Source organism: Paralichthys olivaceus, chromosome 23, assembly GCF_024713975.1.
Source record: "Paralichthys olivaceus isolate ysfri-2021 chromosome 23, ASM2471397v2, whole genome shotgun sequence".
Taxonomy (NCBI): domain Eukaryota; kingdom Metazoa; phylum Chordata; class Actinopteri; order Pleuronectiformes; family Paralichthyidae; genus Paralichthys; species Paralichthys olivaceus.
The window spans coordinates 12,945,200-12,972,547 of record NC_091115.1 but is presented as its reverse complement, the minus strand read 5'-3'; the positions used below and the strand labels follow the sequence as shown (position 1 = coordinate 12,972,547).

At 40.7% G+C, this 27,348-nt stretch overlaps 2 protein-coding genes across 2 annotated transcripts in view; one reads left to right on the top strand and one right to left on the bottom strand.

The window, feature by feature from the left end:
* rerg (RAS-like, estrogen-regulated, growth inhibitor) overlaps positions 1-8,698 on the top strand; it is a 32,994-nt gene extending 24,296 nt beyond the window's left edge. Inside the window, exons 3-5 of the mRNA XM_020092372.2 lie at positions 1,315-1,371; positions 5,638-5,711; positions 7,218-8,698. Coding sequence (XP_019947931.1) covers positions 1,315-1,371; positions 5,638-5,711; positions 7,218-7,628 — 542 coding nt within the window. The 3' untranslated portion in view covers positions 7,629-8,698. The remainder of the gene's footprint in view (positions 1-1,314; positions 1,372-5,637; positions 5,712-7,217) is intronic.
* Positions 8,699-22,786: 14,088 nt separating this feature from the next.
* syn3 (synapsin III) overlaps positions 22,787-27,348 on the bottom strand; it is a 91,496-nt gene continuing 86,934 nt past the window's right edge. The window contains 4 exon segments of the mRNA XM_069519406.1: positions 22,787-23,046; positions 23,292-23,448; positions 23,548-23,566; positions 24,236-24,367. Coding sequence (XP_069375507.1) covers positions 22,923-23,046; positions 23,292-23,448; positions 23,548-23,566; positions 24,236-24,367 — 432 coding nt within the window. The 3' untranslated portion in view covers positions 22,787-22,922.

Below are 27,348 nucleotides of genomic sequence, written 5' to 3'. Positions count from 1 at the left end.
AAAAATATTGCCTGTGTACTGACCTTGAAATTACATCAGGCTGCAGGTCTTTAATGCTCTACTGATTTTGTCGCCTCCATCAAATGTGCAGGGTCATTCTTCAGAGAAGACAATCAGTTATTTAAGCATTTCCCATTTTCACTCTTCTATGAACTATTCTAATGCACTAGGGTTATTTTTCTTATTCACAGCAAGATACTAAGACACAATTTATTTGCCACTTAACTCTTGTGAATTTCTCATGATATTAACAACATAAAACAAAACATATGCAGTGGCATGCGTCGTAGAAGTCCCACAGAGGTCTCCCATAGACACATTATAAAAATTGCAGTAAAGGTGAATATTAAAAAAATAAATAAGGTGAAACAAAAGAAAACTCAAAGCAGAAATGTCCTGAGCGAGCTTAATCTTTGGATATTTGAATTATTAAAATTGGTTGAACAATACAGACGTATGCAGCGACACAGGAAAACAATAGTGTGGATATTCCCACTACTTCAGCAACAGACGCCTCCGGGAGTGGGGGTCTAATGAGTAAACAAATCAGAGAAGATCTTGGCTGCTAGATGAACCCGACATAATCCAAATTGAGATTTTTGTCAGATCTTGAATGGGCAATGAATTCTTTTTTAATTTTCAAGACATAAACTCTAAAACCTTGTGCACCACCATCCTAGAATCCACATTTCAAAGTGGTGATAACAGGTCGTTTCAATCAATAGCAAACAGACTGGTTTGTAGCTCTGTTTGATCCACACTCAGGCAGAGGCCTCCTAATTCTGTCTAATAAAGGCGATCATGCGGCAGATTACTTGTTGATGGTAAGCCATTAAGTGAGTGAGTCACTGACCTGCTGGGGATGTTGTTTTTATTTCTGATGAAGGCCGATGTTGTAAAGGGCAGACTAAATAGCCCATATGAGAGATGCAGCTGACGATGAACTTTGAGAGCCAATGTTTCATCCCGAAGGCTGTTTGAACTCTGCCTTAATGATGTGGAACTGATCAAATAGGTATTAGCATTTAGATGAAAAGTCTTCTGAAGTGCTTTGGATCTTGTGGCCTCTCGGGAGCTTATCCATAACTGATTAGCTGTTGAAGTAGAGGATTTCATATTAAGCCCAAAGCCTAATAATCAGCGCAATCATTAATCGACAGTCGGGCACTTCAGGTATATTTTTCATTCAATATACAGTTCAACAGAATCCTGCTATTCCAACATAATTCGTACTTAATACATTCTGGAAGAAATGAAGATTAACCTGAGAAGTTGAAATATTCTCAACATGTTTTTATCTGTTGTTCTCTGCAGCTTTGGTGGTGAGATTTCTAACCAGACGCTTCATCTGGGAGTATGACCCAACACTTGGTAAGACAAAGAGATATCTGTTTTTATGACCACTGGTGCTGCCATTAATACTGCTGCTGTCTCTTTTTCTATCCCTACTGCAATGTTAACAGTACAACTGCTGCTGCAATCAATGCTATGCATCACCACTCTACTACTCTCTCTTGCAGAGAGCTAGAGGACACGTTTGAAACCTCTCTCTGCAGCTACAGCCTGTATGTGGTTATAAACGTAGCATGAGGACTCAGGGGAATCACCTAACCTGGTAATCCACTTACTGACACCTCTAAAGTTCAGTAACTGTATCTCATTTCCATACAGGGGTTAAAGTGAGTGTAGACCAAATGTAAAAACATCAACTGGTTGTTTTATGGGAAGAAGATTTGAATTTACTTGTACAAGAAAATCATATCTAAAAGCAAGGCCACTTTTGTCACAACAGACCCAAACACCACTAACCTCTTTTACCACCAATGCAAGCATCATCATATCAAACAGTAAGGAATGAGTTTACAGATGACAGCAAAGTACAAAGTACAATTGAGAGCTCAAAACAAAACACCAGACTAAGATGTTGCATGATGCTTCTGGCCTTGACCTCCCATATGACCTCAAGATGCAAAAGAATTGCCTCTATTTATATGGTAAAGAAGAATTAAGCTTTAATGGGATGTGAGAATTTGCTAATGTCGCTCAGACCCAATTTATACTCAAATATACGTTCATAATTTATGAAAAATACTAATTAAATGGAGTCAGAACAATGAACACTACCAGCCTGATTACACTGAAAATATATTAAAAATAAAAAAAATAGCTACACTCCATTATGCATCAAATGCGAGTGAAAAAAGTAAAGTCAGAGATTAAATATTTAATCAGACGATGTGTGGATTACATTGTTTAGTTTCAGTGATCGAAAGCTGAACTCAGGGTGATGCTACTAGGTTTTATACAAGCGTTTTTCCTGCCTGAGTGCAGAATATAGAATAGGTTTCCATATGCACTGATGTTGACTGAGCTAATTTCTTACACTGTAATTATAGGACACAAAGACATCATTCCTCCTCTCTGAGGTGCTTTTCATTTCCTGGCTCAGTCAGTCAGAGGCTCTGGTTTGCTCACATGGTGCTTGACACAACAGCACATATGTTTCTGAGGAAATATCAGGTGCAACATCCCAGCATAATGCAATTACCAGCATAAACAGACTGCACTCTTCTTCAAAACAGGTCACCTCTTACATGCAAGAACCGGATGATCACAATCTTGTTGCCATTACAGCCTCTGTGCTACAACTCGTGCCTGTGGCGGTTGTTGATATTTCAAGGTTTTAAGGTGAGAAAACAGAAACAGAGCTTCCAGGAACTGAAAGGTTTTTTCGCAAGGACAGAACTCCAGCACTTTCTTTTTCCTCTAAAAATACAGCACAACAACAATCCCACTGATGGCTTTTTATAATGTGTGGTATTATAACAGGTAGGTAGAGAGTGTGCATTTAATGGCTGTCACTATCTCCAAAAATTAACCTCAAATTAGTTTGACATGAAATGCATTACATTTAAATATATTCATCTCAGATCTATGCTTTGTTGTCACGATTGTCTACTCGGAAGGCTGTGCTTGCATAACATCCTCCATTTTTGTGGTAAAACAACTCATTACTACTGACGTACTTTTGTGGTAGGTCAAGAGGGCATGCGATAGGTCAAGCAAAGTGCCCTCTGCTGGATCACGGGGCAAAGTACTTCCCACGTCTGTTGCACTGCTGGGCTGTATATTTTTAATTTGAACAGATCATTACTCACTGTGGTGGTTCAGAGACGTCAGCTAACTCGAACACACAAGTGTGCAATGTTACCTTTCTCTCAATTTCTGGGACTATGATACAGGAGCCTTGCAATTCGTTTACAGTAATCAACCAATTAATAAAGTTAAATGTCCAATTAACTAAACAACAATAATTGCGCAATCTCATATTATAGACATAAAGGGGAGATAACTGTTTATGACAGGCTTGCCATATACACTCAGTAAAACGCAGTCTAAGTTTGTGTATGTTGTGGGTATTAGATACTGCAAGTGTGTGCATAATCTTCAGCTGACTAGTCGGATCTCACTCCCTGTGCACAGCAGCTGCTCAGAATACTGATGGGCACAGTATTGCAATAGTGATTTCTGCCCATGTTCACAAGCTACTTATGGTCTTATCTTCTTTGGCTCAGAGAATTAACGTGGCTTCTTCTGCAGCAGTTTGGCATCATAACATCAACAATACTGCATCAGATGTGTGGAGTAATTACATTTCTGGTGAGAATATTTGGAAAATAAGTTACAATAAAGCAGGTTTGATATTGAACCAGTTGTTTTTAGAGCAGCATGCACTGATGGCCTGGCTGACTGGCTTTTGTTTTTGACACTTGGAGTCTGGTGTGACACTTTCTCTGTCTCCTGCCAAAGCAGCCTGCAGGCAGTGAGGAGTTTTGAATTATGAGGGATAAATTGGTTGGTGCCAGGAAAATTACTGAGTGTGTTTCTCTCCAAGACCTTAAGAAAGAATAGTAGGGCTGGATAAATCATCCTGGCCCTGCGGCCTGTCAGTACATTTAGCAACTGATACACAGAGGGGGTGGATGTAGACTGATTTGCTGGTGTTTGCAGCTGACAGAGTGATGGCTCCTGAAATAGGCAGTCCCATGAGTCGCAGTGTCAAGACTCTGGTACTCCCCAGAGATGCTCCTCATGCCTCCGGCCAAACAGCTATAAATCGCCTTCCCACTTCCGCCTCTGGCTCTCTGTGACATTTCATTTACGTCACAGGACGCAGTTTATCCTGGAGGAGAGAGCACACCTGGGACACAGTGGGGTAGACGTGCAGGGACTGGAGTAACAGCAGAGCTTCAGATGTGCTATTTTAAACGTTCCTGTCACAAAGTCTCAACATCTTTCTGACAGGTCTTATGTATCATGTTTACATGAGTTTTTCAACTAAGCACTTAATTACAGGGAGTACAAATGGTTGTATATCATTGGGGTAGCAGCTAAGTCGTAAAGGCAAAACCATTTAAATGTTCATATTCCCTGAGAATAGTCAGAAATCGTAAAAATCAGATGTTGGTCAAGTTTTTACAGTTTAAAACCTCCAATAACTTGACACAAGCTTCTTGCTCCTGCGTTTACAGACATCCACTGGCTGCACCAGACACAAGATTACACTGTAGAAATATTCTGCATTATTGTGTTTCTATGTTGTAGAATTTTGATTTCATAAGTAAGATATCATGAAGAGATGTCATTAAAAGGAAACTGAAAAGGTAGTGAGGAAAAATGCTTCCAGAACCACCCACTTCCTAAGCATACATTTCTAAACTCATGGTGAACGGAAAAAGCACAGTGATGGAAGGGACATGATTTAATAATTCAAAAGGAAAATACTAAAATCTGGTCTCTTTCTTCTAATATTGAATTTCTTCTTGCTTGTAAAATGAACAAAGATTTCCAATGGTCTCCCTTGACAAAATAACCACACATCAAGAGATGGCAACAGAACAGGCCGGATATGACTCAGAAGATGAAACACTTGCAAGACTGGAGTCACAACCTCAAGAAGCTTTGATAAAGTGCTGGCTTAACCCATCTGGTAGCAATGATGGCGAAATCATACAGAATCTGTCTTTACAAGAAGGCTTTGGGGGTGTGCATCGGTTCTCTCTGCGAAGTGTTTACACAGATGGGAGTTTTTTTACAAGGGAGCAATTCAGGCAGATAACTCCTGCCCTGTACAAGGTGGAATGAAAGGTCACAGTCACAGTTCACACCTGTGTTCCTGTGCCAGGAATAAGAAGCGCTTATCCTGTTTTTCAACCCAGCTAGAGTTGAAGCTCAGGCCATTTCAGGTCATTATGGGAGTCAGCCATCTCCCGGCAGCAAGGAGAGTCCAACAACCTGCTAAGAATGTCCACTGAGATGAGAACACGGTAGCTGAGAACATGTTAAGAATGTAGCCCAGGAGCAACCCTATAGCAAATAATAAGGCCACATACCATACGCCTTGAGCAGCAGGTCCCCAGTCCTCTATTACTGTGTGTTGCTCCCCTACTCTCCCTCCCCATTTCTCCCCATCTCCTTCACTATAACCATAAAAAATTATGAAGGGATAAAAAGTTATTTTAATTAAAGTAAGAAGCTGACATGGAAAGAATAGAGCTCATCAGGTGGAGTCAGGTGTCACTGGTATCAAATGATTCACCACACTGGATTGAATTTTGTTGTATTTGTGTCCTACAGAATCCACATATCGGCATCAAGCCAACATTGATGATGAGGTTGTTTCCATGGAGATTCTGGACACTGCAGGGCAGGTGAGAGAAAGGATCCCACCACTGTGTCAAACATTTGTTCTTGAGTAGTTGATACAAAACAGGATTAAAATTTATGAATTCGACATTTTTCTTTACTGTGGTACTGCACTTGAATGTGATTATTAGTTGGAACCGAAATGATCAAATACACACACTGCACAAAAAGGTTAACACCCATTCCAGGATGTCCTCGTCCTCTCGGTCACTCTCACTCACTCACTCACTCACACACTCACACACTCACTCACACACTCACACACTCACACACTCACACACTCACACACACACACACACACACACACACACACACACACACACCATCTGAACCAGATTACTGAGACAGCCACCAGCAGTTTGAAAAGCTCAGGACCAACATGCTCCTCAGACAAGGTTTAACCCCGGCGTCTCAGCACCAGATGCCTGTGACAGCTCAGGATGAACAAGATCTTGAACGTCAGGGAACTCTGTAACTACTGGAGTCGAAGCTCATGGCTCGACAACCTAGAAAACTTATGGCTGAAGGAACACTTTAACTGATTAACCCTTTATGAATTTTGTCAAAAATCTTCTGAAGGATTCTTTTATTTACATTTTTATTCCAAATTGATGAAAAATGTGAAGAACAAATCCATACTTGAAATCATTCAGTTGAGTATTGACAAAACATTTACTTTGGATAAACACTTGTGGGAAGAGCTGTGGGAGTGGATATGAGACTGAATGGCACTTAGAGTCGTTTCCTGAAGTCTGAAAGAAACATGGACATAAAGATGAACTGAAGTAAGTCCTCCAGCTGAAGATAAATATGCTGCACTGGTGCGTAGGTGTTCTGTTGGCAGCTGATTTCCCCCTGCCACTCTTCAGCCTTCGCTCTTGTTACTCTGTGGTCTATTTTCAGCGGGCGTTGGGTTGACGTCTGAATGTTTCTGAACGTGGCTGTGGTGAATGTCGGACCTCTCCTGACTCTGATCTTATCAAAGCATGGTGCTAATTCTAACTTGATTTGTGGAGCTGGAGTCTTCTTGGTAGCTCATAAATCCAGGTTCAACAGTCGGTCAGCTACACAAACGTCAAACTCTCCTCGGTCCTCTGGAGGAATGCTGTATTTTTAAGCTTCCTCTACCAACAACTGTGAGATCAGAATCTGTGTGCCTCCCTATAGTCCGGGTATGAACAGTTAAGACCGGAACTACTAGACAAAATAGCTTTGCTGTGATTGAATCAACAGCATAAGCCTGAATGTTTGGACTATATTGCATTTCTAGCATAAGCAGGTGTGAGAAAGTGGAAAGAGCTAGAAATTAAACACATGATAGGAGAACTAGCTGTTTTTATACAAGCTAACATGGCTGGAAACTGCAAAGAGTAAATGTTCTAAGCCAAAAGGGCCTAAAAAGATAAATGCCTTAAACTGTCACTAACACCAGAGCTCAAATTTAGTTTTTGGCTTGAAAATTCAGATTTGAGAAAAATTTAACAAAGTCATCTTTTTTGTTTTGATTTCAGGAGGACATCCAGCAGAGGGAGGGTCACATGCGTTGGGGTGATGGGTTCGTCATTGTCTATGACATCACAGACCGGGGAAGCTTTGAGGAGGTTGCCCCACTTCGCAGTCTCCTAGAGGAAGTGAAGAAGCCCAAGAATGTCCCTCTGGTTCTGGTGGGCAACAAGTCAGACCTGGACCATGTCCGGCAGGTTGGCACAGAGGAAGGCGAGCGACTGGCAGCTGAGATGGCATGCGCCTTCTATGAATGCTCAGCGTGTGCCGATGAGGGTGGTGCGGTTGCCGAGGCTTTCCACGAGCTCTGCCGCGAGGTGAGGCGCCGCAAGGCCGTGCAGGGCAAGGCCAGGCGCCGCAGCTCAACTACACACGTCAAACAGGCCATCAACAAGATGCTGACCAAGATCAGCAGCTAGGGAAGAGCCATAAATCTTCTGATCACACAGGAACAAAAATATGTAAATTCTTGTTATGTAAATGTTTTAAACAATTATTGGCTCCAAAATGGACAAAATGTGACTGATTTGATGTGGAATGTGTTATTTGCTTACTCTATGATCACATTCCATCAAATGATCCAAAGTGCAGCGTCTCATCATTGCACTCTCCAAAGGTAAATGTTGTCACTGGGAGCCTTAATAGATTACTCGCCCAAATACTTGAGCTCATTTGGATCAAAATTATACTGGATACAGATGAGATACGAGATGGTTCATGATGAATCACTGATATGATGAAGTTCTCAACTTTCTTTCTTTTATCCTCTCATTTAACTCTTTGAATCAATAAATATACCAGGGGGCAGTGTGAAACTTGTGCATGCAAACTGTCTCTTTTAGCATGCAGCAAATCCAAGCCTTTCCTGGCGAGAAGAGTTGTACTTTCCTCTCTGTATGTGGTCTGTATGGAGATATTTTGATGTGCTTAGGCCCATGTGTTTAACTGTTGCGTCAGCAAAGAAAACTATTAGATTAAAGTAGATCCACTGTCCTTTACCCATGTCAACTCTGAATATTCTGAGCTGTCAACGTCCTGTCCTTCAAGCAAACCTTGTAACAAAGTCTACTCTGTTCTGTCGACTTCAACTGTTCTGCAGTGGACTGTGGCTCCCTGTGTTTGGCCAAGAAGATCTTTTTCCTCACGGAACCAAAGCACAGGTTCAAAAACTTGTCAAGGCTCATGGGGGACTTTTTTTTTGCAGTTTTATCAAAACCCACAAAAAGAAGCAGATGCCGTCCATCCTAACACGGCCACATTCCAGAGATGCTCTTCATGGCTCTAATGTTAATACTGTAAACTACAGTATGAATGAGATACTATTGCCTTAAGCACTGCTGTGTCTTAGGTGTGTACAGAACCCAAAGAAATATACAGTAGTTCATACTGTAACTGTTACATATGTAATATCTGTCTCAAGTGTGTGACCTGTCTCTGAAGAAAACAACCAGTTGTTCACTTGCAATTAAAAACCGAGATATATCCCAAATCTGATGAGTCTATATATTTGGTTAACATCTATGTGAATGGGATTTGACTAAAATGGACGCCTTCAACCAGACCGTTTAATAAAAGTTGCTTTAAGATATGCACTGAAGTCAGAAACTATATACATATATATAAATAAGCAAACATCTGAGTCAGTTGCTCCTGATGTTTTCTAGAACTTTTCTTGCTCACATGTGAGAATATAGTAGGGAAATACAGAGTGAGGGGGCATGACGCTGCCATGTCAAACACACAGCAGACGTGAAATTGGAAGAATACAAATGTCTCAGGATGAATGCATGATCTATCCAGGCACCACCCCCTGAATGTTATGGAAATGTTCCACGCCTCTGCCCGAACAATCTCCTGCTGCTTTCTTCATACATGGAAGCTAAACTTCCAGAAAGTGTCTAAAAACAGCCAGAGAGACAAAGAGTCTTCAGACCAAACTCACGCTAGCTTTTACCCAGCTCCTGAAACTCATTTGCAACCTTTAAACACAAGGACTTCTTAATTTGTTATAGGTCAAATACATAGAATAATTTAGGATGCATTGTATCTTTAAGACATAGCTCAAAGGATATAAAGAACAAGTCACACACAAGCACATACACAAGTTCAAGTGCTGGGAGAAACTGTGAGATGTGGACCCTAATTACTGATGTTAAATAGGTATCAAATGTACAAAGACACAAAAGATAGAAATTCAAGCACTTTCAATGGCTGATTTTTATGTACAAAACCTTCTTCATGGCCTTGTTTACTTCTTGAATTCATGAACTTTCAAGGACTCACAGAAGTCCTGAACATTAAGCTTATCAGGATTTAAACAGAACACACCCAACTTCTTATGTACCTCTGCTTCTCTAAACTAGTGCACTGACAGACACGTAAAATCACTCCACATACTCCTGCTCTCAAAACATTCACATTCAAGGTATCATTTTTAGATTTTATTTATTTCTAATTGACCGAAACAACCTGAAATTAAGCATCAGTATCATCTCCTTTTTTTCATTTCGTGGGCTGCAGTTTCAGTCCTGAAACCTCCAGGGAAATATAAAATATCAAAATAAACACCTCTTTTCAATTATTAATTTTTATGCTGTGAAGCCTGAAACTTAAACCTATTAAATTAAAGCTTTTTCCACCTCCTCCCACACATACAGGCCAAGAAAAGCAAAGCTAAGCGTTACCCACTTCTGACAGTGCACAGTATTAAAAGAGAAAACCTCCAACTAAACGCCCAGTCATTTCAAATAGATCGCTGAGTCAGGAAGAGGACACCAAAACAAAGAATAGCTTACTTTAGCTTGGGTGAAGCAGTAGGAGTGGCCCAGCTATCCTGCACTTAATTACTAGAGGCAAAAATCCCATAATAACAGGGGGAAGGAGCCACAGTGCTGTTCCTCAGTCTGACCGGACTGTTAAAGGACAATGTCAGGTTTTCTCATCACTAACCGAATACAGAAAAAAGGTAGTTTATCGCTGTAGTTTTGAATGCACCCCGAGGTTTAACTTTTCACTGTACTGGCCAAAGGATCATTCTACCAGAACTGTTAGTGTTAACGATGCAACAACATGGCTGAAAGCGCACACACAAGCACAATTTGTGGTTACTACAGACAATACTATTACGTTCCTCTACAACTCCATATTTGCCATTATTTAAATGTTAAGTTGCATTAAACTGATTTGGGGTGTATAGGAATAAGCAGGCACAAATTCAAGCACCCACTGCAAAGTTAGAGACATGGATCAAGGTTCTTTACTGCAACAACACTGAGTTCACAGAAAACAATTTAAAAGATAGAGCGGTCGGGATATGTGAACAGTTGCAGTCTGCAAACTGAATGTGTACTTCAGCCTATTCTCACAACACAATCGAGTGTACGACAATGACAGAGTGGAGAGATGCTGTGAGACAAAAAGCTGCATGAAGCCTAGTTACTACAGGTCAATCAACAAAATATACAAAGAAATATAGGAATTCAATGGCTCGGCACAAAACTAAAAAGGTACAAGAGAGAGGTAAAAGAGTTTTAGGCAGCTCTTATCAAGTCCAAGTGATCATGTTTCTGAAAAGTTTAGTTTGTCCAAGCATCAGAAGGACTCTGACACCAAGGCTACAAACAAACGTCACTACTGCTCAGGATGCTTTAGCTTTACTTCTGGATACTGTGAGGAAGTGGAGATGAATCCATCTTTGAATACAGTCTATGTGCCCCCCCACTCCCAATTGTAATAATGGAATCAAATATTCACAACAAAAAACAATCTCAATATTATTTATGATGGTGAAAGTCTGAGTGGAGTCAAATCTGACCCTGGATAAGCAGCTGAAGATGAAGTATGAGTGCAGTATTTTTACACTATAGCAGTATGTAGCTGTGTACCCTTACTGTGATGAGTCGTGTGATTACTCACTGTTTGTCCAGGGCACACGCGCTTGCAGGTAGACTCCTCACGGCCGCGCGCCCCGTCCTCTTCCACTGCTACACGATCCACAAACACAGACGACACGGTTTTCTCATCAAACTGCAAATGTCCACGTGTCCAAATGTCCAATTGTGTCTCAATGTCGATGATACCCACATGTTGCACAGGCGGTGTCCTCTCGGCACAGCTGGCGGAAGGTTTGGCTAACAAGCTAGCAACAGCCCGCACCTGTTGACTTCCGAGTGAAACACACGGTGACAACTCGATCTAGACATTAGCAGCTTCACTCTCAAGAACCAAACATTAACTCGACTCACTGTCACTGGAAACCTACGAGTCGTTTATTTGTATTTTCTGTGTTTATACGGAAAACGTTGTGTTTTGGGAAACATGTGTTTACGCTCCACGCGCCGCTCCGCGCGCCGCTCTTAGGCCCGTGCGGGCGGAAAAGAGGCAGGTTTATACTCCTCGTCACTGATTGGCTGCAACAGATGTCGGTACCTGACCAATCAGCGAAGAGCTAACAGAAACATGAGAAGTTCAAGGGCTCCTCGAATCAGAAGACACTTTGGTTGTTTAATTAAACTGGGAGTTTAATCGTTAATGAGCCGGAAACTAATATCGATGTCCCAAAACATTTTATGGAAACAAACTTAAAGGAGGGGATTAAATTTAGAGGTTTGATTAGCTGAGAGGAGAAATATTACTACTCCTCTAGTCCTATGGCACAAAAGAACAAACAAACAGACAAGTAAATCAGACTTAATTTTTATATACTTTGCATTAAACAATCTAACATAAAAACAATCGAAGTAAACACACACACACACACACACACACACACACACACACACACACACACACACACACACACACATACACATCAAAGTGGTCCCTCCAGTCCAAACCAGTGAGGTTACAGTATGAGCCTTGGAGTGAGGGTCCCAGGATCATAACCTCACTGGCTTCCATTGTTCATTCTTGACCTTCAATTATTGATGTTCAAATATCCGGGTGTAGGTCAAGTGTCAGAGTTTATTGTTGACTTTGAAACAGAACATGACAAAACCCTCTCACAATCTGCTGATAGAAAAAAAACCATGTGATATGATCAGACATCAACATGTTTGCAAGGTCAGAGAGGGAACTTTTCATCAATCAGCCGTAAGATTAGAACTGGTAAGGGATTTCAGTGTGTGTCAAGATTATTTTTAGGATGACTCATCAATGCAACAAGTTGTCAGATGCAGATTTTAATCATCATCCGTTTCCTTAAATGTAGCATAAAGTAGCGTGTGTTTATCATTTTGTAGTATTTTGTCAGAGGAAGAATATTCAGCAAACAGATCTGGAAAAGACGTCTGCTGATACAACCAATACGAAAATAAAATCCCCAGAATGGAAAATAACTCCAGAGAGGCTGATATCCCCCATACATCCTGTTTAGATATGCAGTCATGGGGAAAATGAGCTCTGCAGTGATTTCGGTACTCACATTAATAACCATGAGGGAGCGTTATGACTGACAGACGTGATGACTGCAGAGGAAAAACAGAGGCAGTCAATGAGAAAGATTTTGGATGCACAACGTGTTTACTTTTTGGGAACTTTTTTAATGTGTTCTCGAGAACCTCTTAATGAAATGTTTTCCACACTGAGAAAAAAAACAGAAATGGGAGCACTGCGGTTCTGCAGCAGAGGAAATGAACCGCCTGCAGAGAGACAGGTGATGTTCCCTCTGTAAACAGCTGGACTCTCCAAAGCTCTTCTCTCATCCTTCAGCCTAATCTCTTACAAACAACACGTATTTCTTTCTCTGAGTGGCCGCACACTGACACACTGTTTAAGCTGAACTAGTTTATTTCTAAAAAACTGAGCAGAGCATCCGACCTAAAGGAGGAAAACACAATCACCTCATCGTTTTTACTTTCTCCTTTCATCATGCTCAAAGCCAACCTTTTCACTTATACATAAGAAAAATCAAGATCCAACGGGAAGAGTTGTTTCACAATTTCCTGAGCGTATTCATGCCCTCCATCAGATGAACTACCTTTTGCATAAGACACTCGGTAAGGGCAGAAAGAAATCTAATTAAATATGATGGGTGCATTCCTGCAAGGAGATGTAAAAATCTTTTACATCTTTTCTTACAGATAATTAGCATATGTAGTAAATGAGTATGAATCTAGAGCCAACACAGGGTCAGCAGCAGAACCAAATATTCCAGATACTAATGTATCTCATGCATTCATCTTTGCAGTAGCTATCGGGGGATGAAGCTTCTGGTTCAAGTTATTGCAGATACAAGCAGGTCAGTCTCAACTGTCAATCATGTCCCATCCATTAGCATGGATGAGGCAGGATTCATTTTAGCCAGCAGGCAGCAGTCAAGCCACTTTGGCTTCACTTTTGGGCAGCTGTCATGTCGTCCATCTTTATATAGAGTCTGTTTTAACACTGGACAGACTTTCCCACCAAATGACTTGTGTCATAATAAATTTACCATTATGGCTTGAAATACTAAATACTGCAGTATACACTTTTATATATATCATATATATTTATATTTATAGCTTGGGAAGCAGCAACTGAGGTATTTCACAAAAAACAGCATGAGCTGTGGGGAATCTTCTACTGTACATGGTGTGTGTGTGTGGACAAGTGTCAATTTTCTGTCTTTATGTTGACATCAACACGGAAACATGCAGACACAGACACACAACAAACTGTGAACCAAAGTCTTGATTTCCTTCTCTCTGTTTCTCTCTCTGTCCCTCTGTGCTCTCTGAGGCATCGCAGTTGCCATGACAACCAAGGCCTTTCTTGTTTTAAAGATACTCACTATGGTGACCAAGGCATTGTTGTACAGTCAGCAGGTCTGTGAGGGGAAAGGTTTTTACACAAACAAACACACACACACACTCACAAGTGTGCTAATGCAGCACCACTACAGGCACATCCACACAGAACTACCCTCACAAACCCTGGTTAAAGGATGATGCACATTGAGACTCACACACTGAGCTGAATCAAACTGAGTGAAGGTTCAAGGTGCCACTTCATGATGAATGACTTAAGTTCTTCCTGAGGTAGTTACAGTGTGAACCTGCAGTGAGGAGATAACAGCAGCTTTTATGAAGAAGTAGATTATTCACAGTGTCGAGAGGAACTCTGTCTTTGATGTTAAACACAGAATCCAAAAAAAGTCACATATCAATTTTGTTTTTAATGAAATTTTCAAACTACTACACTTCCCACAATCCATGTGACTTGATTGTGTGATAACCTTTGACCCTCAGGCACCAGCCTTGTACCTGTAGCTGAATCCCAGCTGTGCCAACGTCTGACACAAAAGTGCAACCAGGAGCGGACAACTGTGTTGGTGGTCTGTACTGTGCAGCAGGAAACCACTGGGTTTTAACATTTGACACAACATTCTGCCTTGTGTTTATTTTTATACATTATTACTATTATTTGGTATTTCACTAGGAGAAAAATAATATTCCTCGTTGCTAAGCAACATCCTCCTACATCCTTGTCTGATGCTGTTAGATTAAAGCTGCTTGGTCAGAGGAACAGACGAACACACTGATATATAGTTGCCTTTTTCATTTGTGTTTATAAAGAAAATCAAGACACAGAGCTACAGTATTTAGTATTTGTTTGTGTGTGTGTGTGTGTGTGTGTGTGTGTGCAGCCACCTGATGAATGTGAGTTTGGTCTCCGACTCTTAGTCAAGACGACTCCAGGAAGTTGTCTTCTTACACACATTTCATTTATGTGTTTGACAGGGACAACGCTCATTAATTAACAGCAAAATGACTGTAAATGAGCGAGTGTTAACTCAACAGGCTACTTTTCCTCTTCATTTTCATCATACATGCACAGTTCCATCAATCTCTAGGGTCCACCAGCTTAATCGCCTGTTGTATCTACAAGCTCCTCCTTCATCATTAATATAAGAAAATAAGTGATGGAGCAGCTTTAATATTTCTCAAGGATTCAAATTATTGAGGAATGTTTGTCTCATGAAAGTATCTTGAGCAAAAGACTCTGCTGTGCTGAGCATCAAACTGCTCAACATATAATGTAGATGGAATATGTTATACATGAAAAATAGAAAAGAGTGTGAAATCAGTTTCCCACAAAGCAGCACTGTCGGTTGAATCTGTTATTAAATGACCTGTAATTTTCCAGGTAACACAAACGGAGTGATGTCACTGAAAAGCTACAGTAATGACCGACTTTCCATTTAGGATTAAGTTACAAGATTTTATTTCTCAAATAAAGACTCCACACAGAGGATCATGTCCACAGCTTAGAGGCTGATATGAATAAAGATGGGTTTGTTTGGGAGGACAACACCCCCTACTGGTTTAATTGATTCATCATGTGAGCGTTTAGCAGCCCTCTGATTTCTGCCACTTTCAAGATGTCAAGAATTACAGACACAAACTTCACGATCTCCCTTCTCTCAAAACAAGTTTATACAAAGTGTTATCACGGAGCTGTTTGTTGTCGACTGGCACATGGGGGCTGCAGGCAGGCAGGGACCTGCGGCAGATGAGGGATTGGACATTCCACCTGGAGAATGCAAGGAGAAATCACACTGGCAGCAGATTAGCATCAGGCTGCCAGTCGTCTGGTATGCAACACGTGTCTCAGGCTGGGAAACAAATGCGAAGCACAGCAGGAACCGTGGGGAGGTTTCAGGGAGGGTCAGGGAGTGACGGATGCAGGATTTTAAAGGACAATACTAGCACTGAATAATGAATGAGAAGAGAGGAGCATCACTTTTAAAGGACAAATGAAGTTATTGAATGAAAGTGATATAAATTGCTTTAAGAAACACAATTTGGTAAATTAGTATCTTTAGCTTGTCTAACCAGCAGCTGGTGAATGTAATCAGGGTGGTCTGTACTGTGCAGCAGTGGTTCTCCTTAACTGACCCAAACTGGACCACAGACCCTCATCTGACAAGGTCTTTGCTTTTCCATACTTTATGACAGCATGTGCATTAAATTCAAAATAGTCAAATGTTCTGCCAGTGTTTTACATATGGATAAAAATATAGTGCAAATAAATATTTCTCCTTTTTATCCCCCACAACCACTCAAGGAGAATCTCTACTTGTCTTTGTTCACAATCATCAGACAAATATGAGTAAATAATGATTGTTACGTTCTTCTCGAATGGTTGTTTTTCTCTGTAAGTTGTCTCTGTGATGCACCAGCGACCTGTGACCCCCACCTCTCCCACAAGGCCAGCTCAGATTGGCTCCAGCTGTCCCCCCCACCCATGATCCTTACAGGGTAATGGCTGCATGGATGGATGTTGTCCCATGAACTTAGTGTTGAGACATCTGTTTTTTGACGTAGGTTTTACCCGGAATTCATCTAAAATCAAGAACAGATACGTGCAGATGCTCTCTGACGAAATGTTGAATACTTGCAGGCTGATTTAGGAACAGTGTTACTGTTAAAGTTTACAGTACTCTTTATTTTACATATGTGATCCATCAAGATCAATAGCTGGAAGTTTATATGAGTTCTGAAATCACACACACCACTCTGTACACGCTGCTCGGAAATTTCATAAAGTTGCACTTGTAAATATTTTCATATTAACAATGACTCTTGTGTACTTGGCTCTACAGCAGCCCTCTCTAGCATCGTTTATTGTCTTGTTGTTGTGGCACACAACTTTACTGTTTTGGTTCACTCTTCAGTCATTCACAAACATCATCGTTTCCAGCAGGCAGCAATTTTCAGAAAATAAAAGCCCTTTTAAACCCCTTGTACAATACCTGCAGAGAAACAAGTGTCAGGCAGACAAAGTAAGTGACTATAGCTGGAAAACACTTATAGCTGCTTCAGAGCCTGACATTTCCCTCAGGACACAAGGAAAAGGAGTGAACGTACCCAAGTTTCAATTCATGCAGGTTCATAATAAAAGTTTAAATGTCTATTATATCAATAAATACCATCAGGTCCAAGAAATTTTTGGTCTGCTTTTTCAAAAATAACCAATATAAAATATTCTGAGGAATATCTGAGTGATGACGCCATTGTTTGAAAAGTAATAAAGCGCAAGGGTGTGCGCAGTGACACATTCAAGACTGAATGTGTTTCACATTAGCTCTGTTAACATTAGGGCTTAACACAATTCATTTGAAAGCTTGACGGGAAGAGGGCAGTGGATAAAAGTCTGTGGCGGCGTCCAGCGGGTTTCCCTCTCTGTGGCCTCGTGTTGCCAGTCGCCTTTTAACAGGCCGAGCTCCGGGCCAAGAGGTATAAAATATGGTAGTAATCCAAGATGAAGGGATTTTGGGATTATCACTACATTTTCTCAAAGTTGCGTGTTGCAGACTGGATTTTTTAAAAAGGTAGAGCAAGAGCCAGGACGTCTCCTGAGGTGACCATAAATGGAGAAAAACCTTCTGCGGGTGACTGGTAGAAAGTGGAATGCGCAGCCGCAGGTGTAATAAAAGTTTTAATAACAGAAATCTCCATTTTTTCGGACAAAGGAAGTAAAGTACAGAAAACAAACTAATCTCAATACTAATAAATTACAGAAACACATGAGATGCATCACACTTCTCACAAATAAGCAGCCAGACGTTAAGATCACATGACGACCGAATGTACACACCTGAGGGACACAGAGAGGGGAGGGGCTCGGTTTTCATGCCACATTTACACCAATATACAGAACATCTATACACTTAGAGTATCACACGATATCGCCCACCATTCAGCGGAGAGGGAGGGACACAGTGGACTGAAAGATCGGAAAATAAACCCGTGCAATGACATTAATATTCACGTTTCATTTACAAATACCATATTTAAAGAGGACTTGATTTCCTTGCAGTATTAGCTGTATTGATGGCAAGTCTCCGAGGCTGCATATATTCAGGCTTCGCATCAGTTCAACACACCCAAAGTCGAGCCAGTGACTCAACCATGTCGTAACGAAGAGGGAAAAAAAACGACAGCGTATCGTGTTATCTTCAAATAATATGAAAGACATGATGAAGTGATGCAACACTTTTCAGTTTTGTGAAAGGAGCAGCGACTGTGCACACACAGCAAAAGAATGTTAATCTGTGACATGAACAGCAGCTGTCAAGAGAGACGTTTATAAGTTGGGAGATTTTGGGCGAGGAAGGCTGAAGCTAGGGCTGTGACTGGCTGAGAAAGCTGTCAATCAAACAAGCAACATTAAAATACACTTCTCTCTAAGCCTTCTTATCTTCATAACATAAACAATATCTCTAATTCTAATTAGATGCTGGAACCATAAAAGAAAAATAAACCAGGGCTGGATTGACCAGCTGGGGGGGCTCTGGGCCCCAAGTGCCCCTTCTCTCTGTGATTGACACCGTGCTGGTTGTTATATGCAAACGTTTGGATGTTACAGGAACGAATCAACACAAATGGAAAGGAAGCACTTCCGTCTCTTCGTCATTCGCTGCTCATTTCACAAAACCTGTCCCAGTACTACCACTCTACAGTCGGTTCCTGCAGAGCACTGCTCAACTTGAGGTAGTTACTAGTAAACTTTGCAGCTCAGTTCAAATTGAGTCAAATCAACGAATGCATCAGGTGTGTGAAGCTACGACAAAGCAGCCGAGTGAGAGACTTTGTTACCAAATGTTAAAAAACCCAAACAACAAGCAAATCAACATCTTGTGAGATATTAAATCATCTGACATCTGGTCACTGATTATGATCTGACCTAACCTATGAACACACGTATATATATATATATATATATATATATTTAAATGTATATATATGCACATGAACATATGTACTGTATATAGATGTAGTTGGCAGCAACTACATCCTAAACTGCATTTTAAACCCAAAGTGCACTAAAACTGAGAGAAGAGACATCAGAGTTTATCCTTCATCGTGACAGACATACTGCTGATTCAACTGTGTGGTTTGATTTCTCTTGATTTTCATTCAGAACCCGTCGCTGCCCCCGTGTGGCCGGACAGCCCACCTCACGTCTTTAAAGGTTACAGACACAGTGATCAGAGTCAGCTCATCATGTGATGTCACAGCCGTTATTGCATGGCACATAAGGGACAGTGAATCCTCATGGTTAAGTTTATGGCTTATCACATCGCAGTATAACACACTAAGTGGTGGGTATCTTCACAACAAAAACAATATGATTCAGACTGACAGGGCGTCTCACGACAAAATGCTAATTTGGTCCATTTTGACACAGTGCCAAAGGCGCTTGCAAAAAGTGCTCAGTGACAAGACACTGGATTATCCGCAGATCACTTTTACTTTTCCAAACAATCACTGGACGCAGATTTATAACAAACTATGAGACAACACTCAAAACAACAGGTTTGGCAAACTGAAATGGCAAAAAAAAGAAGCACAGAATTCCTGGTGTTTGAAGGTGACTGATTGTTTGCTGACTACGCTCTGTGTTCAAAGCATAGACCGTATATAAAGATGGACGACATGACAACTCCCCAAATGCGAAGCCAAAACATCTCAACCACCCCCTGGTGGCTGGCTGCAGTATAGGTCATAAGCCCTAATAAAAATCTGTAAGTGCATCTCAAGGAAATTTTAATCTTTAATTAGTAATTATATGCTACGAAAACAGGAAGGAAAACCATGATTGACAGCTGAGACTGACTCGTAATTGGCTGAGCATAGGTATGGGCGGGACTCTGATATTATGGCTCCGCTCTAGGATCACTACTTTTTCCTCCAAATGACTCTATCCAGGGACACGTCGTTCATCTATATTAAAGGTCTATAATTCAAATAAAAAACACAGAGCAAACGTGTAAGAAATTGATTAAATGGTCGCTAATGTGAGCTACAAATATTTGCTTGTTTGTTTGCCTAGCTTACTGCTAACAGTCGTAATGTTACTTCAACGGTGAAGAAGCATCTCACACTACATTATTTTAGTTTTCACATTACGAAGAGCATTCATGACACATACTGGCGAGTCCTCGTGTTATAAGTGAAACATGTATTTGGTTACAGTGCTGTGCGATAATGAAAAGCTAAACTTGTGTTGCAACAGCAGCTAGCAACTTGAGTTAGCAACGAGACAAACAACTGTAGTTCCACACACTGACGATAATGATCGGATTATTTTTGCTCCAGAGCAACTGTCGAAGTTAAACTACCAAGCTGACCATTGCTTCGTAACGTTGTTGGTTTTGTTGTGTGCATTTATTTTTTATCAAGCTAACAAAGCTAATGCACACAGAGCTTTTTTCAGTGCAATGAACAAACAATGCTAGTTTTCAAAACTACTTGGTAATAATAACGTATTAATATGATTATTGCCAAGATGAGTGGTTCTTTCTTTTTGATCGTATATCATTGCTAATCAGAATGGCAAATTTACAACTTAACACACATACACACCCACACACGACATATAGTTTTTGTACAGGTTCATGCATTTGAATAAATGTTATCTTATAATTAGGGACATTATTAATATTATTATTATTATTAAAACATAATACTTTGGAATCACGGCCCATTTAAACTCTGTACTGCACACAGATATCCAAACGTCCCCTTTGTACACACTCGTGTTCATAATTTTTGTTTTCGTCCAGATCCCCTCTGAACCAAATGGGAGAAAAAAAAACAAATCTTGGCTAATTCAGTTTTCTTGCACAGAACATTATGGCGCCAACGACCAGACATGTTAATAATGTCCTGCAAAAGAGCCAATTCATAGATTATTAGATTGTGATTGTGCTCGGCATGAAAAGCAACAAATACAGTCAAACTCTTTCTGGAAGTAACTGTTGCACCAAGACTGAAGGAAATGTTTTTGGGAGAAAATAATTCACTTTGCTTAATTCTTTTACTTTTAAATTGTAATGTTTCCAGTATAAGAGTATATATAAGAATCCCAAATAACTGTAATTTAGCAGATAATTCAACAAATAATAGTTATTAGGTTTCTATCACCTAAATACATGTTTACATAGATCATAATAGTGTACGTTGCATCTTTAAAGCAAATTTCCTTTGGGTTTATAACAACTCCTAAATGTGGGTACCTATGCCATTAAGCATGTCTCAAGACATATGTTCATTATAATTTGTATCAAAGATTCTCATTGTACCCAGGAAATTATGAAGACATTTTAAATAGTGTTTCTCTTGCTTTCTTGTCTTTATAGAATACTTAAGACCAAGATTTCTTTTTGACTCTGTTCTACTTTATGTACTTTACATTCATTTACGTGCAGTTCCAAAGCAGGATGAATGTTATTGATATAACACACACACACACACACACACACACACACACACACACACACACACACACACACACACACACACACACACACACACACACACACACACACACACACCATGCGACCAAAAGCTAAAACGGGACGACGGTAAATGATCTGCTGTCCCAGCTGACACTGGTTGAAGAGAATAAAGTAGAATTAAGATACAGGATGAGATGCAAACCAAATCTTTTTCTGTCTGAACGCCGAAGTGAAGCACATTATCAGTCTCAAGATATTAGAACCTGTCCATTTACCTTTAAACACACATTAGTAGTTCTTATTTTACAAATCCCCAAGAAAAATACTCCATAGTGCTACTCACTACAAGCACGAAACATCAAGAAAAAGAAGGATCGCAGGGGGAAGATCTGAGCTGTGATGGAAGACGATGGCTGCGAGCCAGTACAGCATTTGCACCTTGTGAAATCACAAGCTCATGAGTTGGTTCGCTGACTGATTGTTTTCTTGACCCAGTGCAGACGGGATGTTTTTTTACTGCGTTGTTAAAAAAGCACTTTGGTAGTTTACGGCCAAGGTAAAGGAGTCACTACGTAAGCCAATGTGTGTCTAGAGCACGTGGATGTCTGAGAGATGTGCTGGAAAGACGCTTGAAAAGATCGCTGGTGAACCGTGTGTACATTTCTCATGAGTTCACGGCAACAGATTCAGATACGTATATTGCTGTAGACGTTTGGAAGCCGCGCGTCAATTAAAGTCCTGGAAAGAAATTAAAAGAAATTAAAATAAATATAGAAATAAGTTAAACACAAAACAGTTTCACTGGTTGGACGAACAAATTAAGGATAACGTCTACGTTAGCAAGCAGAACCAGCAAGATCATGATTATACACTGTAGTTATTTAACACTAGAAAGGCCAAACTCTCACCAAACCTGATGATCTGCATGCAAGAGAGGATTCACATGATTGATTCAAATTACAGCATCAACTTAAAGAAATGTTAACATTAATCCTGCAGTGCAGTCAAGTAAAAAAATACAAGGAATTATGGGTAAAAGGAAACAATTGCACTAGTACATTGGGAAAAATCTACAAAATAAAGGCTAAATTCACGATTACATGGACCTAGTGTATGTATTTTTATATTCTTAAGTGACACTTGGAGTAAAAGTAACAGAAATGTGAATGGGGTTTGGTTTGATTCTGCACTGGTATCCGTCATCTCTTAATGTCTCCTGTGAGGAAGACAAACACAAGTATGTCAACTTTTAAAGTTTGACAGCATCACTCATCACTAAAATCTGTTTGGCCTTTCTAGTGAAACATTTATTGTTGATTTGACGACAGCGGGTCGCACCAGGTGTTTGACTTCACAAACATGGAGAGAGAACAGGAAGCTGAGGCTCGGTGGAGGAAAGAGACTCCATTACAGATTAACCCAGTCAGGGTTTTGTTTTTTTCTCCACACCTGACGACTGACAGGAAGAGGAAGATCCTGGGAAAGTTTCTTAGTCGGAGAAGAGGCTGGCGAAGGACTGTCGGAGGCTGCGGATGGTCTCGGCTTTGGCCTCGTCGTCAGTCAGGCTTCCTCTTAATGTCTCCGTGAAGGTGTTGGTCAGTGACTGGGATTTGCTGAGAAGTACACAGGAGAGTAGTTTAGTTTACTACCTTAGTAGAAAAGGATAAAGATGAAAAGTTCAATCCTGAACGTCTTTTAAAAAGGAGAAAACGTCTCATCTGACTGTGGCTCCACCTAGAATCAGCTTTGGGCAATATTCCCGCTATTTTTGAAAGAATTAAAAATCATCTTTTGCTAAACAACGTTATTGACATTTAATAATGACATCCTGTAAACATGATCTTTAGTCTGGACTTACTTTAGCTGTGGCGACTGCTTCTGGGATCCCGGCCCGGAGGAGGTGGGGATGGGACCAGGCTGGAAGGCCTGGCTGGGCGAGGTGGTGGCCGACCGGGCTCGCTGAGGTGACCCCTGGGCTGAGGAGGATGGAGAGGCAGAGGAAGAGCGGTGTCCTCCTGCAGGAGATACAACACATCTTTATAAGTGCATTATCTATTTCGCTCCACTGCATCACTGTAGAAGCAAACTGTTGTGGCAGTGAAATGTTTTCTTACCTCGTCTGGGCTGTGTGGTCTGTTGATGCGGAGACAAACAAAGTGAGACATGTTAAAATGACTGAGGAGGTTTAGCATGTTTGTGGGTTCTGCTGTTACTTGCACAACTACTACAATAACTATAATTTAATATTTAATGGCAGTAATAAAATGGAATATTATTATTAGAGGTGGTAGACATGGTCAAGAAATAGCAGTCAAAGTCGATGGTGCAACATAATTACACTCCCCGACATAAAAAAACAAAGACTCAAGTATTTGTATCTGAATATTTTATATTCTATTACTTTTACTTTTTACAGTTTACTTTTCCCAATTATTTTCATGTATTGTCTCATATAAGGATCTTTATACTGTACAAAAGCCTATCCATGCTTCAAGTAGTTTCCTTTAGTGCTTAAAGTATTAAAATCTTAATATAGTGAGTCTAAAGCACTGGTGATATCGATGTGAAGGTAATATTTTCTTAACATATAGTCCATTCAATGATGTAAAGGTACTATACGGTAAATTGAAAATATTTATATAGAGCATCTCTAGTCTTATCAGCCACTTAAAGTCCTTTCCAGTACAAGGCACATTCACTCATGCATACAAACACTTCTATAAGCCGTGGATTCTCTATGACACACCATTCACACACGCTCTGTGGCAATTTGGGTTTCGGTATCTTATCGTGGTGTTGTACCTTTACAGTGGAAGGCTGAGGTGTAGAGACTCCCAGCAGCACTTGGGCCATCTTGTTGATGACCAGCTCTGTGATCAGCTGTTTATCTTCCTCCACGTGTTCACCAATCAGAGGCATGGAGCTGTCCATCACCTACAGACACAGATAAAAAAGAAACAGCCTCCTGGTTAGCTGCCTGCCACTACTGAGTAAGAACCTCAACCACTAGGTGGCACTGTTGCATCTCTAATCATGAAGATCAGATTGTGTTTCGCCTGATGATGTCAGTGATAATGGACTTGGTGGTACTTTGCCAGCAGTGATGAGTCATTTTAAGAGATCACATACACACCAATGCTCCTCACAGTATGAGCTATAAGCTACACAACACTCAGCTCGCCTCCAGCACAATTTATCACCAGACACTCTGAGGGCGACACTGACATCTTGGGCTGAACCAACAAACTCCCATACTCCTCAGAAAGTCCCTTTTCCTGGAACTGTCCACCAACACCCTCTGCTCAATGAATCTGCAACAGCTGAAGTAGAAGAGTTTACAGGTTTGTAGTCAGAGGTTTGAAAACCTGTACAGGATCGGATTCTTCTCACATTTGCTTATTGGTCTTTTGAATCCTCAAATTACTTTAATCTCAAATCCTGCAATGACAATAAATCACATTAATCCAGTATAAGTAAAAATGTTAAGTTAAATCATTCACAGTGTTTAAAAAAAATTAAATTATAAAAAATAACAACAAACTTTTTCTATCGCAATTTCTTATCATTACAGACTTAAAATAAAGATAAAAAAGGAAGATGTTAAAATAAAAGATCATATAAATACATTTGTTGTCAACCACTTGGAAAAGCTTTGACAAAAAGAGAAGTTTAAAGAGGTGATTTAAAAGAAGCTAGAGTTCAGCAGCGGGTCCCATGCTGTGGGGGCTCCGATAGCAAAAGTCTGGTCACCCTGTTATGAGGTGAGACATGGGAGTAACCAGCAGGGCTCCATCCGCAGATCTCAATGGTCGAGAGAACACCAGGCCAATAAATCTGAAGGATATTTGGGTGTAAGGCCTTAAAAGTGAGCAATGAAGTATTAAAATCAATAGGAAATTTAACAGGAGGTGAGTGTAAGGAGGCAAGCACAGGGGTGATGTGGCAGAAGGGTTTTGTATCAGCCTGAGATGGTGGAGGGAGCCCTGGTTCATAAGGTGCAGTGATCAAGGTAAGGAGAAATAAAAGCAGGTCAAATGTTTTGTAAATTAAATTGGATTGAACTGATTGACCTACTCTCTATCTAATCCTGAAGATAAAATGAAATGGTATAATTTCATTCCATTTCTTCAACCGGTGGTGAAAAGGAACCACAAGTTTAATTAACATTGAGCTGCAGATAAAATGTGACTCCATCTGTAAATATTATGTTGCCCTGGGCATGACTTGGAAGAACACAGACCACATCCATTGCTGCACAAATAATAAAGCTTTAAGAAAAAAACACAACAACTTTCCCACCAACTGGAGCACACATGCACATACACGTGTACTGCCGAACCACAGAGTACACGAGGCTCCGAGACCCGCCGTCCTCCTCCCTGAAGACCAAAACAAACAGGGGCAGCCAAGTGTGGCTGCTGGTACTGCTGGTTTGGGTGCAGATGCCTGGAGATGTTGAATGAGGCTGTTGCACCGCGCCCCAGCCACAGGCAGTAAACAAAGCGCAGGGCCATGCATGCATGTGCTGATCCCCTCGTACACAGTGTACAACAAGCAGAGCCACATTGTGCTGCAGTGAGTGTGCAGAGCTCTCATTCCAAACAAACGCTGTGCCAGCTCACTCAATGTGTCCCCCCCCCTCTCTGTGGTTGGAGCTGTTTTTATTAGTAGCATCAGTTATATTCAATTTAAAGCACTTTATGGGTCACTCAAAAGGCGATTCAACCCTGATAGGCAAATTAAGTTGGTTATGGATTTATTGAAATTAAAAAGACATGTGAGGTACATGCTTATATGGCAGAGCCAGAGCCTGTAGTTGATAATGTTTCACCCTTGAATGTTTCCATAGATCAGCTGCTGTTCTTGGGCCTCAGTATGTTAAACACCATTGGGAATATTAGAGGATCATGCAGAACAACCCGGGCTTAATAATCGTTTAACTGATGGTTGAACTATAATTTGGAAAAACCCATTGGAAGCTTAAAGGTGACATCCTCAGATGTCTTGCTTTGTCTGACTAAGACCTTTACAGTGTCAATTTTAACACAATCTAAAATAGAGAAATAGTCATTTTTACAAGAAGCTGGATCAAAACAATGTTTATTTCACTACTTCCTCGGATTCAGCTGTAGAACCACCCAATCACCTGTTCGCCACATGCATTCCGCAATAAGCTACTGTCCAATCACAGATTATAAGATGTCACAAGGCATGACAAAGTGCATGACATTCTACTGAGAGCTCCGTTTCCAAAACCAGAAAATACACGAGCAGAGAGAATGGATTGACACCGTGTCTATCTGCTTCAATATCAACCACGAATGTAGGTTAGATAGAGCAGAGAAAATCTGCCAGCAATAGTATTCATCTTATTCGTCTGCAAAATGGACGACGAGATATGAGACATCTGCTCGGGCTGAAGTTTTTTTTAATTATCAAGAATTTGAATCTTAAATCTGTCAGCGTGATCCTGTGAACTCACTGGATTTGTCGCTTGACAGGTACAGACACAGTCACGAAGGGAAGTGCAGCTCAGTGAATGCTTGATTAAAAGAAGCACTTACAACCAAAATGATATTGTACATTACAGTGTAGCACCAATAACTTTGTTCAAACATGGCCGAGCAAGCCGTCCTCCACCCAACTCCATAAGGTTGTTGCATGAGGAAATGTTCAATGACACCTGATTGTTTCTTACATTCTCGAATGCCATGAGCCCTTGGAATGTGAAGCATTGAAATATAAACATTTGTTCCAAATCCTGGGTTTTTATGTACAAGAGTTTTGCAGATTAGTTTGAGATCTCACACACTCGGTTCATATGGTCCTACCACGTATGGGAGAACCCTTTAAAGCCCTTTTCTGCGTGTAGCCACCTTCTTGGCTAGGATTGGCGGCGAGGTAGGGCGTGGCAC